Source organism: Ammospiza caudacuta, chromosome 22 (genome assembly GCF_027887145.1).
Source record: "Ammospiza caudacuta isolate bAmmCau1 chromosome 22, bAmmCau1.pri, whole genome shotgun sequence".
NCBI classification, from domain to species: domain Eukaryota; kingdom Metazoa; phylum Chordata; class Aves; order Passeriformes; family Passerellidae; genus Ammospiza; species Ammospiza caudacuta.
Genome location: NC_080614.1, coordinates 3,954,537 through 3,974,349, shown reverse-complemented (window position 1 = coordinate 3,974,349; position 19,813 = coordinate 3,954,537). Strand labels below are relative to the sequence as shown.

The following is a 19,813-nucleotide window of genomic DNA, read 5'->3' as shown; positions in this document are numbered from 1 at the left end:
CTGGTTTATCCCGGGATAGCTCCCGATGGGTTGTCCCGGATCCCTCCCGCTCCCGGTGGGTTATCCCGGGTTGGGTCCCAGTGGGTTATCCCGGGTCTCTCCCGCTCCTGCAGGTCTATCCGGAGATTGCTTCCCGTGGGTTATCCCAGATCCCTCCCACTCCCTGTGGGTTATCCCGGGATCGCTCCCGGTGTGTTATCCCGGGTCTCTCCCGCTCCCACTGGGTTATCCCGGGTCTGTCCCGCTCCAGACCCGTTCCATCCCGCCCGGCGGGGAGCGGGGCCGGCGGATCCGCCGCTCCCAGCGGCCGGGGCCGCGTTAATGATGCCGGTGATGGAACGCGGGAGCGTGAAGAGAATTCTAATGGATCTGCCAAGTCTAATCAGGATTGGTGCGTGGAAGGGGCTCCTCTGGGGCCCGCCGCTGACAGGACGGTGATGGCTCGGACTTGTTTACTCATTGGCAGCGATCGGGCAGCTCCTGCCAGCTCCTGATTAATCTAATTGAGGCCATTAGAGGCGCGGGGGGGGGGGGGGAATCTGTGACTGAAGGCCGGCTAATGAGCGGTGTCACCGTCCTGTGCCAGCCCTGTCCCCTCACCCCGGGGTCCTGCCGTCCCCCCCGGGCTGGGGCTGCTCTCCCTTCCCGGATGGGAGCGAGGGAAGAGCTTTCGGTGGGATGGAGGGAGGCAGGCAGGGCTCGCAGCAGTGGGCGAGGCAGGTGCGAGCCCAGGGCTGGGCAGCCTCCAGCGAAACCTCTGGAATCACATCCAGCAGCATCACCCGGAGTGGCAGCCTGGAAGGTTCATCCCAAGCTCCCAGGCAGCTCCCTCAGAACCCCCCTTTCCCATGCGGAATTTCAGCTCCTTTCAGGTGTTCATGGGGAGAGTTGAGGGCCTCCCCTCGGCTGTGCTGGGCCCCACGGCAGCTCCTGGCAGCTCCAGCTTGGCTCTGAACCCTTCCTGAGAGAGCAGGAGGTCCCTGGTGTGTGTGACAGCCCCATCCCAGCTCTGAGCCCTTCTCAGGAAAGCAGGAGGTCTCTGCTCTTCGTGACAGCCCCATCCTGGGTCTGAGCCCTTCCCAATGAGAGCAGGAGGTCCCTGGTGTGTGTGATAGCCCCATCCTGGCTCTGAACCCCTTCCTGGGAGAGCAGGAGGTCCCTGCTCTGTGTGACAGTCCCAGCCCTGCTCTGAGTCCTTCCCAAGGAGAGCAGGAGGTCCCTGGTGTGTGCGGCAGCTCTGGGCTGTCCTTGCTGCCCTGCAGGACCTGTCCTCCTCCTGACAGCCCCATCCTGGCTCTGAACCCCTTCCCAGAAGATCTGAAGGTTCCTGGTGTGTGTGACAGCCCCATCCTGGGTCTGACCCCCTTCCCAGGACAGCAGGAGGTCCCTGGTATGTGTGACAGTCCCATCCTAGTTCTGAGCCCTTTCCAGAAGATCAGGAGGTCCCTGGTGTGTGTGAATGCCCCATCCTGGGTCTGACCCCCTTCCCAGAATATCAGAATGTTCCTGGTGTGTGTGACAGCCCCATCCTGGCTCTGACCCCCTTCCAAGGAGAGCAGGAGGTCCCTGGTGTGTGTGACAGCTCTGGGCTGTCTCTGCTGCCCTGCAGGACCTGTTCTCCTCCTGTCACCCCCATCCTGGGTCTGACCCCCTTCCCAGGAGAGCAGGAGGTCCCTGGTATGTGTGACAGTCCCATCCTAGTTCTGAGCCCTTCCCAGAAGATCAGGAGACCCCTGGTGCTGCCCTGCAGGGCTGAAACGCTGCTCAATGAGTACCCCCCGTGTCCTCACTGTCCTCACTGTCCCTTTCCCCCGCAGCCGCCGTGGATTACCTGGCCAAGAACGTCAGCCTGTCCACGCAGCGCCGCATGAAGCTGGGCGAGCACTCGGCCGTGCTGGGGCTGCTGCCGGTGGAGACGGGCCAGGCCTACTGAGAGCCCACGCCAGGGAGCCCTGGAGAGCCCAGGCCAGGCACATCTGGGGACCCCAGGGACCCTCCCTGCCCCGTTCCACCCCAGCTGCCGAGGAGATGGGAAAGGGGGGAGCTCTCCCAGGATCCAGCTCCTCCAGAACATTCCAGAGGCAGGTCCAGCCTCTGGGCCTGGCTCCTCCTGCGGCCAGAGACCACGGGCTGGGTGCATTCATCAACCTCAATCCAGCCATCCCTCCAAAGCCCCTGGCCACGACATTCCCACACTCCAGGACTTGCCATTCCCTAGGTAGCTGGCATAGTCAAAGCCAAATTGAGCGCTTTGGGTTTTTTTTTTCTTTGTAAAGGAAAAAGAAAAAGTTTCATTTTGTTTCCTTTCCTTTCTGTTGCTGTAAATTTGGTGAATGTTGTATAGGAAGGAACAACCCAGCTGAGCATTAAGGGTGATGTAAATCGGGACCACGGAAGACCTATGGACCAAAAAATGAGGACTTGTTTAAAAAACAAACAAACAAACAAACAAACAAACAAACAAACTGCTAAGACAAATGAAAGCAGAAAAACATTTATTCAATGGACAGCAAATTTCCCCAGCCCAGCCTACCCTCCCTTCTCACCGGTGGCTCCCCAGATCGCTGCTAAGCAGGGCTGGGGAGGAATTCCAGCCAGCCTGGGACCTTTGGAAAACGTGAATGGCTGCAGGAGAAGAGGAGAGGAAGAGCACGGGTGACACTCACTGCTCCTCTGAGGGACAATCCAGAGCTGAGTGTCACCACCAGGACATGGCAGCAGAACAGCAGCAGCGGGGACAGCGCTGGCCTGGCACGAGGAGGGGCTGCCAACACACCCCGGGGACACAGGGCAGGGCTCCTGGTGGCCCTGCTGGCCCTGAGCTGGCCACGGGAGCAAGGACAAGAGGGCAGGGCCAGGAATGTGTTGATCAGAGCTGGATTCTGCCATGGGAGTGGCCTGGAAGGGAACGGAGCTGGGCCTGGAGGTGCTGCCCTGCCCGGGACATGGAGCCAGGACAGAGGAGCTGAGGGGTTTCTGCAGCAGCCAGGATGGGAAGGGCCTCCCAGCTGCCCCTCTCCACACTGCAGGGATGGGATTTGTGTTCCTGAGGCATTGCCAGGAGAAAGTTTTGCTCTATCCATGCGTCCATCCATCCTTCATCCATCCATCCATCCATCCATCCATCCATCCATCCATCCATCCATCCATCCATCCATCCATCCATCCCCAGCCCAGCCCAGCCCAGCCCAGCCCAGTCCCTCAGTCCCTTCCTCTGCTGCTGAGCCCTCTCTTTCTCTCTCTCCCCCCTCTAAGCCAGATCCTGTTCCTTGGATTCATCCCCCCACTTTTCTCCTCTCCTGCCTTTGTGTCCCCTCCTGTCCCTGCTCGGACAAGCCCAGCCAGCCCCCCCAGGTCCCCACTGAGGCACCGCCCTCCTGTGGGTGACACAATTCCCTTTTGGCTAGGGTGAAGCCCCTCGGTGATCCCTGAGCATTCCCAGTGGCACAGAGGCCACCCCTCACCTCCCCATGTGGGGTCAGGGGATTTGGCCTGGAGAGGGTCAGGAAACCTGGCCTGGGAGGCAGGAGCTGAGATGTGAGAGGCGTGGTGGCCATGGGCAGAGTTGTGTGCCCCACGGGCAGAGTTTTGTCCCACACAGGCAGAGTTTGGTGTCCCCCATGGGCAGATTTTGATGAACCCCATGAGAAGTGTTTGGTGTCCCTCACAAGCAGAGTTGTGTCCCCATGGGCAGAGTTTGGGGTCCTCCACTGGCAGAGTTGTGTCCCCCATGGTGAGAGTTGGTGTCCTGTATGGACAGAGTTTTGTCCCCCACAGACGAAGTCCAGTGTCCCCCACAAGCAGAGTTTGTGTCCCCACAGACAGAGTTTGGTGTCCCCCATGAGCAGATTTGTGTCCCCACAGACAGAGTTTGGTGTCCCCTATGGGCAGGGTTCAGTGTTCCCCACAAGCAGAGTTATGTCTTCCATGGGCAGGGGTTGATGTCCCCCATAAGAAGAGTTTGGTGTCCCTTACAAGCAGAGTTGTGTCCCCCATGGGCAGAGTTTGGTGTCCCCCACAGACAGAGTTTAATATCCCCTACAGGCAGAGTTTGGTGTCCCCTATGGGCAGAGCTGTGTTCCCCACAAGAAAAGTTTGGTGTCCCTCACAGTTTGGTGTCCCCCACAGGCAGAATTTGTGTCCCCCATGGGCAGAGTTCAGTGTCCCCCACAGAGTTTGGTGTCCCTCACAGACAGAGCTGTATCCCCCACAAGCAGAATAGTGTCCCCCACAGACACAGTTCGGTGTCCCCCATGGACTGTCGGGGTTTGTGATGCCCTGAGCCCCTCAGATCTCTGCTTTCACGCAATTTTCTGCCTCTGTGCTCTGAGGGACCCCGTGGCCACTCCAGGTTGCTGAAGGAGGTTCCCTGGTTCTCCCCTCTCCCGCCCTTCCTGAAGCAGCTGGAATGTTCTGGCAGCTGGAGCATCTCCCTGGGCTCTTCCCCTGCCTGGCCCCCTCCCCATTCATCACAAGCCACCAGGCCACTGTCCCACTGTCACTGCAGCCACCTGGACCAGCTCACCTGTCCTGGATTCCAGTGTCCCACCAGAGCCCACATGGCTCCCACCAGCTTTGCTTCCCTCCTTTGTCAGAGCTGGCTCCACATTCCCAGAGGGATTTCCCTGCACCTATCCCTTGCAGGAGCTGCACCAACCCAGAGGCTCGGTGCTCCAGAAATCCTCGTGTCACACACGGAGCCCGAACATTCCCTGGATCACAGAGTTTGGGAGCAATTCCATTCCCACCTCCTCTCCCGGGGCAGCCAGCGAGGCCAAAGGGACACGGAGGGGACAGAGGAGCCCCCAGCCCTGGACTGCTTGGGTGACCCCGAGGCCTCTCCCTGCTCCACTCCAGAGATCTCGGGGAGCAGCGAAGCCTCTGCTGCTCGTGGTGTTTGCACTTCAGAGCTCTGGAGGAAGGGAAAACCCTGCGGAATTCCAGGCCTGGCTGAAATGTCATTCCCAGCAGGAGCCCCGAAGGGATGGGGGCATCTCCAGGCAGCGATGGAAGCACCTGCTGGAATTTCTCTCGGCACCACTCACAGCAAGTGCTAAAATGGGAGATTTCCTGATATTTAACATTTGTGATCATCCCCAGCTGGGAGCACCTTCCCGCCTGTGCCCTCCTCCTCACCATTGGAATTCCATCCCATGCTGATCCCAATTCCATCCTGTGCTGATCTCTCCTCTTTGCTGCTGCAATTCCATCCTGTGCCAATCCCAATTCTATCCCATGCTGATCCCTCCTCCTCTGTGCCACTGGGATTCCATCCTGTGCTGATCCCAATTCCATCCCGTGCCGATTCAAATTCCATCCATGCCCATCCCAATTCCATCCCATGCCAATCCCTCCCCTTTGCTGCTGGAATTCCATCCCTTTCCAATCCCAATTCCATCCCGTGCCAATCCCAATTCCATCCCATGCCCATCCCTCCCCCTCACCGCTGGGAATTCCATCCCATGTTCATCCCTCCTCTTTGCCACTGGAATTCCATCCTGTGCCTATCCCAATTCCATCCTGTGCCGATCCCTCCTCCTCACCACTGGAATTCCCTCCTGTGCCAATCCCAATTCCATCCCATGCTGATCCCTCATCCTCACCACTGGAATTCCCTCCTGTGCCAATCCCAATTCCATCCCATGCTGATCCCTCATCCTTGCTTCTGGAATTCCCTCCTGTGCCAATCCCAATTCCATCCCGTGCCGATCCCTCATCCTCACCACTGGAATTCCCATCCCAGTGCCCTCCTCACTGCCTGCCCAGCCACAAGGAAAGCCTCCACCATTCCAAGGAATCCTTGGCTGCTGCTCCTGCTCTTCCCTCCTCTGTCACCTCCCCCATGGACAGCCGGGCCTGGCCACCTCACCCGAGGGCAGGACCCCCAAAAAACCCCAAAATTCAAAAGCGGGAGCACTGCAGAAACCTCCCTGCCAATCCCCTTCCCCAGGGCGTCCGTGGGCAGCTGGGCACTGCTGTAAATAGAATTCCTAGAGGAACGAAATAGCTCTTCTCTGACCTTCCCCTCGTGGTCGCACTTTGTACATTTAGTTGGAAAATTTGGTCATGTGCTGTATGTTTATAGGAAGTTGACTCTTTTTTTTTTATATACTAAGGAAAAAAAATCCACAGTGAGTGCCGTGCTAGTTAAAAAAAGAAAAAAAAAAAAAAAGAAAAATGTAAAAAAAATATAAAAAGAAGGAAAAAAGGGGATGGGGGGATGAACTGTAGAAATTTGCCTATTGTGTGTTTTCAAAAGACATTCCAGAATCTTTGGGGTGGGATGGGGTTGATTTTGGGCTTGGGGTTTTTTTTTTTTTTTTTTTTGCTTTTTGTTTTGTTTCATTTCTTCCTTTTGTTCATGTATGAAAGTCAAAAGTAACTTTTGGTTTTGTTCTGTTGGTTCAGTTTTGTTTTATGGATTGCCAACCTCAGCTCTGCTGATGAGAGACAAACTCGGGGGGTGGGAGGGACGGGGAGGGGACACGGCGGGGGAGGGCCTGGAGCTGGGACAGGACAGAGCATGAACAATGGGACAGCAGGAACCTGGCTGGGGCCACCTGGGGCCACCAACGGGGACTGAGACTGGAGAGCTGAACAGCAGGAACCTGGCTGTAGTTACCTGGGGCCACCAACGGGGACCAAACCTGGAGATCTGGACAGCAGGAACCTGACTGGGGCCACCTGCAGCCACCTGAGGCCACCAATGGGGACCAAGCTTGGAGAGCTGGACAGAGCTGGACAGCAGGAACCTGGCTGTAGTTACCTGGGGCCACCAATGGGGACAAGACCTGGAGAGCTAGACAAGAGAAACCTGGCTGTGGCCACCTGCAGCCACCTGAGGCCACCAATGGGGACCAAGCTTGGAGAGCTGGACAAAGATGGACATCAGGAACCTGTGTGTGGCCACCTGCAGCCACCTGAGGCCACCAACAGGGACTGAGACTGGAGACCTGGACAGAGATGGACAGCAGGAACCTGTGTGTGGCCACCTGTAGTCACCTGAGGCCACCAACAGGGACTGAGACTGGAGACCTGGACAGAGATGAACAACAGGAACCTGGCTGTGGCCACCTGGGGCCACCCGGCAGTGACCAAGCAGATCCTCAGCTGCTTCTGACTCTGGGGGACCAAAAATCACCCAAAAACCAGAAACCTGGCTGTGGCCACCTGGGGCCACCAACAAGGACCAAGCCTGGAGAGCTCGACAACAGAAACCTCTCTGTGGCCACCTGCAGCCACCTGAGGCCACCAGCATGGACCAAGCTCAGAGAGCTGGACAGCAGGAGCCTGGCTGTAGCTACCCGGGGCCACCAACGGGGACCAAACCTGGAGAGCTGGACAGAGATGGACAGCAGGAACCTGGCTGTGGCCACCTAGGACCACCCAGCAGCGACCAAGCAGATCCTCAGCTGCTGCTGACTCTAGGGGACCAAAAATCACCCAAAAACCAGAGCAACAGTGACCAAGGGACATGGCCAGAGATGGATGCATCAGAGATGGACATGGCCAGAGATTGAGACATTCCAGAGATGGACACACTCCCGAGATGGACATGGCCAGAGGTGGACACGTCAGAAATGGACATGGCTAGAAATGGACATGTTCCAGAGAGGGACATATTCCAGAGATGGACATGGCCAGAGATTGAGACATTCCAGAGATGGACACTCTCCAGAGATGGACACACTCCAGAGATGAACACATCAGAGATGGATATGACCAGAGATGGACATGTTCCAGAGATGGACATACTCCAGAGATTAACACGTCAGAGATGGACACATGAAAGATGGACGCAGCTGAGATGGACATGTCAGAGATGGTCATAGCCAGAGATGGACACATTCCAGAGATGAACACATCAGAGATGGACATGGCCAGAGATTGAGACATTCCAGAGATGGACACATTCCAGAGATGGACACAGCAGAGATGGACATGGCCAGAGATTGAGACATTCCAGAGATGGACACACTCCAGAGATGGACACAGCAGAGATGGACACAGCAGAGATGGACACAACCAGAGTTGGCCACACCCAGGGATGCTCTCCCAGCTCTACCTCTCTCCCAGGCCTGCTGGTGACCTCTGTCCACCCTGGGGCACAGCAGTGACCCCGAGGGGCTCCTTTGGCCCCACCAGTCCCATCCCACTCCAGCATGGCCGGACTGGGCCTGGCCAGCGCAGCAGATCGGCTCCTTTGGCTCCTTTGGCTCCTTTGGCTCCTTTGGCTCCTTTGGCTCCTTTGTGTATTTAACGCTTCTAACTCGCCCTCCCCAGTGCCCGTGGGTCCCCCCAAGCTGTGGGGTGTCCCCTGTCCCCATCCCTGTGGGATCCTCGCTTCTGTGTTCGCCTCATCCCACCCGCTCCAGGCCGAGTGTGTAAATACGGAACCACACCATAATTTATTCAGCTATATGGAGTAGATTTAGTAGGAAGAGAAACTGGTTTTGCTTTAACTACCTGCTGCCTGTAGGTGTCTTTCTGTAACTCAGGCATAACTGTTATACATTAAAAAAAAAGAAAAAAAAGGAAAAAAATATTGAGTCCAAGTGGCTTTGGGTTGTTTACATAGCAGAGAGAGGTGGGAGAGCCTTGGGGATATCCAACACACAAAGCAGGCAAATTTCAGCTGTTTTCCCTCAAAAACCCGGCAAAACACGGCAGCAAGGTGGAGAATCTGGGCAAATAAATAAAACCTTGAATTTCACCGTGGCTCTGCGTGGGGTGGGGACGATTCCCTGGCCTGCCCACAGCACAGCTGAGCCTCTATCCATCGATTCTGATCACTGTGGGCACATGGCTTGGGGTAAACACCGGGGCCAACAAGCTGAAAAATATTCCCAAAGTGCAGACGGGGTGCAGGGCTGGGAACAGACCTTGGGAACAAAGGCCTGGGGTCAGGAGCGAGCCCAGAGAGGTTCTGGATCCTGGGAACAGGAGCTGATCTCCAGCCAGGCCCCGTGGGTGCCGTGGACAGGAGCAGCCCTGGGGGCGTTTGGGGCTGTCCCACCTCAGAGGGGTCACCCCAGGATGGGAAACACCAAGTGTGGGATGGGAAAGGTCAAATGTGGAATTGGAAACATCAAATGTGGAATTGGAAACATCAAATGTGGGATGGGAAACATCAACTGTTGGATTGGAAACACCAAGAGTGGAGTGGGAAACATCAAGTGTGGGATGGGAAACACCAAGTGCAGGGTGGGAAACATCAACTCTAGGATGGGAAACATCAACTGTTGGATGGAAAACACCAACTGTGGGATGGGAAAGATCAAATGTGGGATTGGAAACATCAACTGTGAGATGGGAAATGTCAGCTGTGGGGTGGGAAACATCAACTGCAGGATGGGAAACATCAAAGTGGAATTGGAAACATCAAATGTGGGATTGGAAACACCAAGTGTGGGGTGGGAAACACGAAATATGGGGTGGGAAACACCAAATGTGGGATTGGAAACACCAAGTGTGGGGTGGGGAACATCAACTGCGGGATGGGAAACACCAAATTTAAGGGGGGAAACATCAACTATTGGATTGGAAACACCAAGTGGGGGATGGGAAATATCAAATGTGGGATGGGAAACACTAAATGTGGAATTGGAAGCATCAAATGTGGGATTGGAAACACCAGATGTGGGATGGGAAATATCAAGTGTGGGATAGGAAACACCAATTGTGGGATTGGAAACACGAAATATGGAATGGGAAACACCAAGTTCAGGATGGGAAACATCAACTGCAGAGTGGGGAACACCAAATGTGGGATTGGAAACACCAAGTGTGGGGTGGGGAACACCAGATGTGGGGTGGGGAACACCAATTGTGGGATTGGAAACATCAAATGTGGGATTGGAAACACTAACTGTGGGACAGGAAACACCAGTTGTGGGGTGGGAAACACCAATTGTGGGATGGGAAACATCAAATGTAGGACTGGAAACATCAAATGTGGGGTAGGAAACATCAAATGTAGGATTGGAAATATCAAATGTGGGGTAGGAGACATCAACTGTGGGGTGGGAAAAACCAAGTGTGGGGTGGGAAACACCAAGTGTGGGATTGGAAACACCAAATGTGGGATTGGGAACACCAAATGTGGTGTGGGGAACACCAGCTGTGGGATTGGAAACGCATTCACAGAATCACAGAATTCACAGAATCACACAGAATTCACAGAATTCCCAGTTTCACAGAATCACACAGTATTCACATAATCCCAAAGGTTGGAAGAGACCTACAAGATCATGGAGTCCAACCCAACCTCAACTGAACCCTGGCACCAAGAGTCACATCCAGGCTTTGTTAAACACATCCAGGGATGGTGACTCCACCACAAGCAGCCATTCCAGAACTTTATCACTCTTCACGTAAAAAACTTTTTCCTAATATCCAACCTGTATTTCCCTTGATGCTTGAGACTGTGTGCTCTGGTTCTGTCAGAGCTGCCGGAGAAAGAGCCCAGCCCCAGCTGAGCACAGGCACCTTTCAGGAGCTGTGTCCCACCAGGACCTGCTGGATTTTTCCAGGTGGGAAAATCAGGAGCTGCTGCTGAGGGCAGCTCTGAGTCCTCCACACCATGGGGTCACACCTGGGGTGTCAGGGAAGGGACCTCGTTTGTACAGGAACCACAAACATGGTGAGACTAAAATGGGGTGACATTTAAAACATGGTGACACTGTAAATATGGTGACACTAAAAGGGGGTGACATGAAAAGCACAGTGATACTATAAACACAGTGATGCTACAAACATGGTGACACCAAAACAGGGTGACAATAAATGGGGTGACATTAAAAATATGGTGACACTATAAAAATGGTGACACCAAAACAGGGTGACATTAAAATCATGGTGACACTATAAACATGGTGACATTAAAAATATGGTGACACCATAATCACAGTTCACCGAAACAGGATGACATTAAAATCTTGGTGACACTATAAACACAGTGACACCAAAACAGGGTGACACTATAAACATGGTGACACTAAAGTGGGGTGACATTAAAAGCACAGTGACACTATAAACATGGTTATGTATCACACAGTGACCCTATAACCACAGTGACACTATAAACATGGTGACACCAAAACATGGTGACACTAAAGCGGGGTGACATTAAAAACACAGTGACACTATAAACATGGTTATTTAGAACATGGTGAACCTATAAACATGGTGACACTAAAATGGGGTGACACCAAAACATGGTGACATTAAAATCATGGTGACACCATAACCACAGTGACATCAAAACATGGTGACATTAAAAACATGGTGACTTTATAAAAACATTATAAACACAGTGACATTATAAACATGGTGACACTAAAATGGGGTGACATTAAAATCACAGTGGCACTGTAAACCTGATGACACAAAAATGGGGTGACATTAAAATCACAGTGGCACTGTAAACCTGATGAAACAAAAATGGGGTGACAATAAAAACCCAGTGACACTATAAACACAGTGACACCAAAACATGGTGACATTAAAAACATGGTGACATTACAAACACAATGACGCTATAACCACGGTGACACCATAACCACGATGACACCAAAACACATTAACACTATAAATATGGTGACACCAAAACTGGATGACATTAAAATCATGGTGACACTATAAACACAGTGACATTAAAAACACGGTGCCACTGTAACCACGGTACCATTACGAACACGGCCCCATTATTCCCGGCCCCATCCCCGTTTTCAGACCCTCTCCGCTGCCCGGTCCCGGCTCCCAACCCCATCCCGACCCTTCCCGGAGCCTTCGCTCCAGCCCCGCGTTCCCGGAGCCCCGGGGAGGCCGGGCGGCGTTAATCCCCTGATAAGACTCTGATAAGGCTCTGATAAGGAGCTGATAAGGTGCCTGTAATCAGCTCCCAGCCCGGGTGACAGCTCTGCTGGCCCTGGCACAGGTCGTGTTTACAGCCCGGCTCCTGCGAGGGACCCGAGGCCAAAGCAGGGTCTGTCGCTGTGTCCCGGGGGGCAAAATCTGCTCCTTTCCTGCCATTTTTTAAATTATTATTTTTATTAATTTAAAATTTTAATTTATTTTTTTATTCCTTTATAATTTATTATTTTTTCCTTTATTATTTTTATTTTCTCTATTATTTTTATTTATTATTTTCATTTATTATATTTATTTGCTGCTTATATTTTCATGTTTTACTGGTTTCATAATTTTGTTTATATTTTGATTTTATTTTGTTATTTATTTATACTTTTTTTGTTTTTATTATCTGGGAGTCACAGCTCTTCCCTCTGGCCCCCAGGACCTCTGTGCCCCCTTGCAGCCTCCTCTGACCCGTCCCACTGGATGTTCCCCTGGAATTATGATATTTCCCTGGAATCCCATTATTTGCTGCCCAGACCAGAGGGATTCCAAGCCTGAGAGACCCCAAGCACAGGAAAATCCCCAAATACAAATAGTGAAATCCTGGCTCTGAGGTTCTGTAGGGCAGAAACTCCCAGAGGAGCAGCTCGCACTTCTCTTTTCAACTTCACATCCAAAAAGAGTTGAATATTCCCATTGTTTTCCTGGATATTCTCATTCTTGGACTCAATGATCCTGATGGATCCCTTCCAGCCCTACATATTCCATGACTCCATGATTTGTAATCCTACAATTAAATTATTTATAATCCTACAATTCTATGACTCCATAACCCTGCAATTCCATGATTCCATAATCCTACAATCCCATGATTCTCTAATCCATTAGTTCTACGATTCTATAAACCTACAATTCCATTATTCCATAATCCTATATTTCTGAGATTCCCTGATCCTATAATTCCATGATTCCATGATTCTGTGATTTTATAATCGTGCAAATCCTTGGTTCTCTGATCCTACACTTCCATGATCCTATAATCCAACAATGCCATGATTCTCTGATCCTACAATTTCAGAATTCTATAATCCTATAATTCTGTCACTCTTTAATCCTCCACTTACGTGATTCCATCATCCTACAATTACGTGAGTCTCTGATTCTATAATCCTATAATTAGATTATTCCATAATCCCACAATTCTATGACTCTACAATCCTGCAATTCCATGATTCTGTGATTTTATAATCCTGCAAATCCTTGGTTCTCTGATCCTAGATTTCCATGATTTCGTGATTCTAGAATCCTACAATTCCATGCCTCTGTAATCCTACAGTCCCATGATTGTCCAACCCTGCAATTCCATGATTCTGTAATCCTATAATTCTGTGATTCTATAAGCTTGCAATTCCCTGATCCTACAGTTCCATGATTCCGTGATTGTATAATCTTGAAATTTCACAATTCTATACACCTGCAATTCCATAATTCCATAATTCCATAACCCTACAATTCCATGATTCCGTAATCCTACAATCCCCCATAATCCTCTATGGCTGTGCTCCTATAAACCCGCAATTTCATTATTCCATAATCCAATATTTCTGTGATTCTATAAACCTGAAAGTCTGTGATTCCATGACCCTACAACTCCCTGATTATAATTCCCTGATCATGGAATTATAATCCTATAATTCCATGATTCCATGATCCTACAGTGCCATGATTCTACAGTCCTGCAATGCCATGATTCCATAATCCTACAACCCCCCTATAATCCTGTAGTTCTGTGATTCTATAAACCCACAATTCCATGACTCCCCAGTCCTACAATTCCGTGATTCCATAACCCTGCAATGCCATGATTCCATAACCCTACAATTCTCTGATTCTATAATCCTATAGTTCTATGATTCCATAAACCCACAGTTCCATGGTTCTATAATCCTGTATTTCTGTGATTCTATAACCCTGCAAATCCATGATGATTCCATAATCCTACAATTCCATGAGTCTACAACTCCGCAATTCTACAATTCCCGGAATTGTGGGTTTATAGAATCACAGAACTATAGGATTATAAAATCATGGAATTGTAGGATTATGGAATCATGGAAATGTAGGGTTATAAACCATGGAATATGCTGGGCTGGAAGGGGTCCATTTCCAGTCCCATTCCCATTCCCATTCCCATTCCCATTCCCATTCCCATTCCCATCCCCATCCCCATCCCCATTCCCATTCCCATCCCCATTCCCATTTCCATTCCCATTCCCATTCCCATTCCCATCCCCATTCCCATCCCCATTCCAATTCCCATCCCCATCCCCATCCCCATTCCCATTCCCATCCCCATCCCCATTTCCATTCCCATTTCCATTCCCATCCCCATTCCCATCCCCATCCCAGTGGGAATCCCAACCCCTGGCTAAAGCCTTTTCCCCCTGGCTCAGGCACCTGAGTAGAATTATTCCCCAAGTTCTGTGGATCAGGGGCAACCTTTGGGAATGCCTGGAGCCCCTTTTTGGGATCACAATTCCTTCAGGGTGGAGGAGGAGTAAAAACCCATTTTGAGTAGCTTTTAGCTGTTTTATGTAGGTATTTTCTCAGGGATTTAATTCAGGGATTTTATTTAGGTATTATTTTAGGTATTTTTAGGGGTCTTTTTAGTTATGTAATTAGGTATTTTATTTAGGTTTTTATTTAGGTATTATTTTAAGTATTTTATTTAGGTATTATTTTAGGGGGGTTTTAGGCTTTTTTCAGTACTCATTTAAATATTATTTTAGGTATTTTATTTTGGTATTTTATTTACATATTACTTTAGGTAATTTATCCAGGTATTATTTTAGATGTGTTACTAAGGCATTTTATCTAGGTATTTTATTTATGTATTTTATTTAGGTATTATTTTAGGGGTTTTCAAGGATTTTTTCAGTACTTACTTAAGTGTTATTTTAGGTTTGTTGATTAGTTATTTTATCAATGTATTTTATTTAGGTATTATTTTAGATGTGTCATTTAGGTATTTTAGCTAGGTTTGTTATTTAGATATTTTATTTAGGTATTATTGTGGGTATTATTTTAGGTATTTTCTCAATATTATCGTGGGTAAATATTTTGGGTCAATAACCCCAAACCCAGCCACTCCCAGCTCCCAAACCTCTGGTTCTGAGTGGAGCCACATTCCAGCAAATCCCACTGGGAACACACCCAGCCCAGGCCAGATCCCGTTCCCAATCCCTGATCCTGGGGATGTTTTATGGCAGCCCAGAGCCATTCCCAGCTCCTGCCCCATGTCCCACTCCCTGTTCCTGGCCCCACTGATCCCACTGATCCCACTGATCCCACAGCCCAGGGTCATTCCCAGCTCCTGCCCCATATCTCAATCCCTGCTCCTGATCCCAGGGATGTTTTGCTGCCCCATATCCAGCTCCTGGTTCCCGATCCCACTGATCCCACTGATCCCACAGCCCAGGGTCATTCCCAGCTCCTGTCCCATATCCTGATCCCCGTTCCTGTTCCCAGGGATGTTTTCCTGCCCCATATCCAGGTCCTGTCCCATATCCCATGGCTGATCCTGGGGATGTTTCCCTGCCCCATATCCAGGTTGCTGATCCCAGGGATGTTTTCCTGTCCCACATCAAGGTCCCCAGTCCCGGGAATGTTTCCCTGCCCCATATCCCCTGTTCCTGATCCCAGGGAAGTTTTCCTGTCCCATATCCAGGTCCTGCTCCATATCCAGGTCCCCAGTCCCAGGGATGTTTCCCTGCTCCATATCCAGGTCCCTATTCTTGATCCCAGGGATGTTTCCTTGCCCCATATCCAGGTTCCTGTTCCCAAGGATATTTTCCTGCTCCATATCCAGGTCCTGTCCCATATCCCCTGTTCCTGATCCCAGGGATGTTTCCCTGCCCCGTATCCAGGTCCTGTTCCATATCCAGGTCCCTAATCCCAGGGATGTTTTCCTGCCCCACATTCCCTGTGGCTGATCCCAGGGATGTTTCCCTGCCTCATATCCAGGTCCCTAATCCCAGGAATTTTTCCCTGCCCCATATCCAGGTTCCTGTTCCCAGCCATGTTTTCCCTGCCCCATATCCCCCATTGCTGATCCCAGGGATGTTTCCCTGCCCCATATCCGTGTCCTGCCCCACATCCAGGTCCCCAATCCCAGGGGATATTTCCCTGCCCCACATCCCCCACTGCTGATCACAGGGATATTTCCCTGCCCATGTCCCCATGGCTGATCCCCAGAATGCTTTCCTGCCCCATATCCAGGTCCCCAATCCCAGGGATGTTTCCCTGTCCCACATCCAGATCCCCCATCCCAGGGATGTTTCCCTGCCCCATATCTGGGTCCCGCCTCATATCCCATTCCTGTTCCCAGGGATGTTTCCTTGCCCCACATCCAGGTCCCTATTCCTGATCCCAGGGATGTTTTCCTGCCCCATATCCCCCATTCCTGTTCCCAGGGATGTTTTCCTGCCCCATATCCAGGTCCCAAATCCCAGGGATGTTCCCTTGCCCCACATCCAGGTCCTGCCCCATATCCAGGTTCCTGTTCCCAGCAATGTTTTCCCTGCTTCGTATCCAGGTCCTGTCCCACATCCCCATTCCTGATTCCAGGGATGTTTCCCTGCCCCACATCCAGGTCCTGCCCCACATCCCATTCCTGATCCCAGGAATGTTTTCCTGCCCCATATCTGGGTCCTGCCCCATATCTAGGTCCCCAATCCCAGGGATGTTTCCCTGCCCCACATCCAGGTCCTGCCCCACATCCCATTCCTGATCCCAAGGATTCTGCTCCCCCCGTGTGGAGCTCTCGGCGCTCCCCGAACAGTTCCAGCTCTGGGCTGATTAAACCGGGCTGTGGCCCTGCATAAAATCAGAGAGTTCCGAGCAGGGCCAGGGACACGGGAGGGAATTAAATCCCTCAGGGAGGATTTCCACGCCAGCCCCGCTCCTTTCTTTTTTCGGGATTAATTGTAATTAAGATCCCGGCCCGGGCTCGCGCTCACCTGGTGCAGAGCAGCTCGGAATTTAAACAATTTTAACAATTCCAACGTGGGAGCTCAGCTCGGCTCATCCTGCATTCCCAGAGCATTCCCTTCCCTCATCCCGGTGCCAGCATCCTCATTTTCTGCTGCAGGCTGGGAAAAATTCCTTTTGGGAGAGTTTTCCTGGGAAAGGGGTGCTAGAGGAGGGGAGCAGGGTGAGGTGCAGCATTCCCAAATCCACATTCCCAGGAAAAAACAGCCTGGGGGGAGCAGGGTAAAGTGTAACATTCCCAAATCTCCATTTCTGGGGGAAAAAAAATAGCCTAGGGGAGCAGGGTGAGGTGCAGCATTCCCAAATCCACATTTCTGGGAATAAACAGCCTGGGGGAGCAGAGTAAAGTGTAGCATTCCCAAATCTCCATTTCTGGGGAAAAAAAACAGTCTGCGGGGAAGCAGGGTGAGGTGCAGCATTCCCAAATCCACATTCCCAGGAAAAACCAGCCTGGGGGAGCAGGGTGAGGTGTAACATTCCCAAATCCACATTTCTGGGATAAAGCATCCTGGGAGGAGCAGGGTAATGTGCAGCATTCCCAAATCTCAATTTCTAGGAAAAAACAGCCTGGGGGGAGCAGGGTGAGGTGCAGAGATCCCAAATCCACATTTCTGGGAATAAATAGCCTGGGGGGAGCAGGGAAAAATGTAACATTCCCAAATCCACATTTTTGGGAAGAAACAGCCTGGGGGGAACAGGGTGAGGTGCAGCATTCCCAAATCCACATTTCTGTGAAAAAGCAGCCTGCGGGGAACAGGTTAAAGTGTAACATTCCCAAATCTCAATTTCTGGGGAAAAGCAGCCTGGGGGGAGCAGGGTGAGGTGCAGCATTCCCAAACCCACATTTCTGGGAATAAACAGTCTAGAGGGGGCAGAGTAAAGTGTAACATTCCCAAATCTACATTTCTGGCAAAAAGGATCCTGGGGGAGCCGAAATCCCCCCTCAGGTCCCCCTCAGGGGTGCAGCAGGCCCAGTTTGGGGTGTCTGTGGCTCCCCCCATCCCAGTTCCCCCTCGGAATTCCCTGGGAGCAGGACAGGACCCAGGAGGGGAGGAAATCTGATTTTCCTGGGGCTGGGGGATCCCAGACACCCCAATTCCCTCCCCAGGCTCTGCTTTCCCTCAGCACCCCTTGGGCATCCCCAAAATTCCACCAGGGAACAGATCCAGGGGCAGGAGAGGAAATATTGGGAATATTCTCCTACAGGCAGGAGCTGGAAGCAAAGCTCCCTTCTCCCTCACAAATCCCAAAATTTGACTTCAATCCCTGTCTCAGCTGCTTTGGGATCGAGTTCCCCGTGCTGGATCTCTCCCCTCATCCCCACCTTTCTCTCCTCTCTCTTTTCCATCCTCTCATCCCTGGTTTTTTTTTTTCCTGATTGGGAAATAAATAAATAAAGATAAATAAATAAATAAAATATCCAGGAATGCTGGCTGATTCCTGCACGTCCCTCACCCCGAATTCCACCCAGGACTGCCTTTTGTACAGAGCCAGGCTAATTATTATTAATGGCAGATTTGGGTTTATTTCAACCAGGAGACCAAAAAAAATAAAAAATAAAAACTTAAAAAATCCGAGGGGGAAGAAGGGGGAGGATGAGGATGGGAGGGGAGGGGGGGGGGGAAAAGGAAAAAAGAGAGAGAAGAAACCCAGAAGAAACTGTTCACATTTCCCGAGACATGGACAAAGCTTTTATGAATATAACTGGATTTGTAACAAGCATTGCAGCTGCATATAAGGCATTCAGACATGGAGACAATTTTACTAGATAATAGACTATCACGCAGGATACAATTTAAATTAAAAAATGCAATTTTCACCTTGAAATGAACAAATGATTACAATTTCTATACAAATTAAGGCATTCAGGCTCTCTTTCAGTAGTGGCATCAGCCCATGAAATATGACATAATTACCATGAAATACATTTTCAAATATTTTGATTTTTGTCCGCTGCTTTTCAAAAAAAAAAAAACACAGCCCGGGCTCACGCTCGCGCGTGTGTGTGTGTGTGTGTGAGCGTGCGTGGGGGGGAGAGCGGCTCCCATTATCCCACCTTCTGGGGAAAAACACATTAAAAAGAAAAGAAAAACTCCCCAAAGATTAAACCTCCCCCCTCCCCTCCTCCTCCTCCTCCTCCTCTCCCTCCTCCTCTTGACTCGCGAGATAAAATTGAAAAATAAAAAAATCAGACAGAAAGAAAAGGGACGCAAGCGAAAGGCTCTAAAGCCTCGAGATTTATCTAAATTACTACGCTTATCTGCAAAAATCACATCTGCCCGTTATCTGCCGGCTCCGCGCATCGCCCCCCGCCCCTCCCCGATTCCGATCCTTTTATTTTTTAATTATTTTTCCATTATGTTCCTCTGGCCCGGGTGCGGCTACAAGGGGGGGATCAGAGGGGCGCTGACCCCGAGCTGGGCAGGGAGGGATGGAGGGGAAGGATGGGGCTGGGAAATGCGGGAGGAGATGGAATTTGGGGGGAACAGCAGGGTTGGACCCCCATGGCTGTGCGGGAAAATCCACTGGGAGCAGCGGGAGGAGCGAGGCATGGAAAGGAGGGAGAGGGGGAATTTTGAGGGGGAAAGTATGGAAGTGATTGGGGGAATTTTGGGGGGAAATATGGAAATTATATGGGGAGTTTTGGGGGTAAAATATAGAAATGATAGGGGGGATTTTGGGGGAAATGAGGAAATGAATGGGGGAATTTTGGGGGGGGAAATATGGAAATGATAGGGGGGAGTTTAGGGGGAAATACAGACACGATTAGGGGAATTTTGGGGGAAAATATGGAAATTATCAGGGGAGTTTTGAGGAATATGCAGAAATTAAAGGGGGAATTTGGGGGTAAAACATAGAAATGACAGGGGGAATTTCAGTGGAAAATATAGAAATAATAGGGGGAATT

At 50.8% G+C, this 19,813-nt stretch overlaps 1 protein-coding gene across 3 annotated transcripts in view; it reads left to right on the top strand.

Moving 5' to 3' along the window:
• PAX7 (paired box 7) overlaps positions 1–1,933 on the top strand; it is a 142,475-nt gene extending 140,542 nt beyond the window's left edge. For all 3 annotated transcript variants that reach the window (XM_058818712.1, XM_058818710.1, XM_058818711.1), the window contains one exon: positions 1,818–1,933. In XM_058818712.1, coding sequence (XP_058674695.1) covers positions 1,818–1,933 — 116 coding nt within the window. The remainder of the gene's footprint in view (positions 1–1,817) is intronic.
• Positions 1,934–19,813: the final 17,880 nt, after the last annotated feature.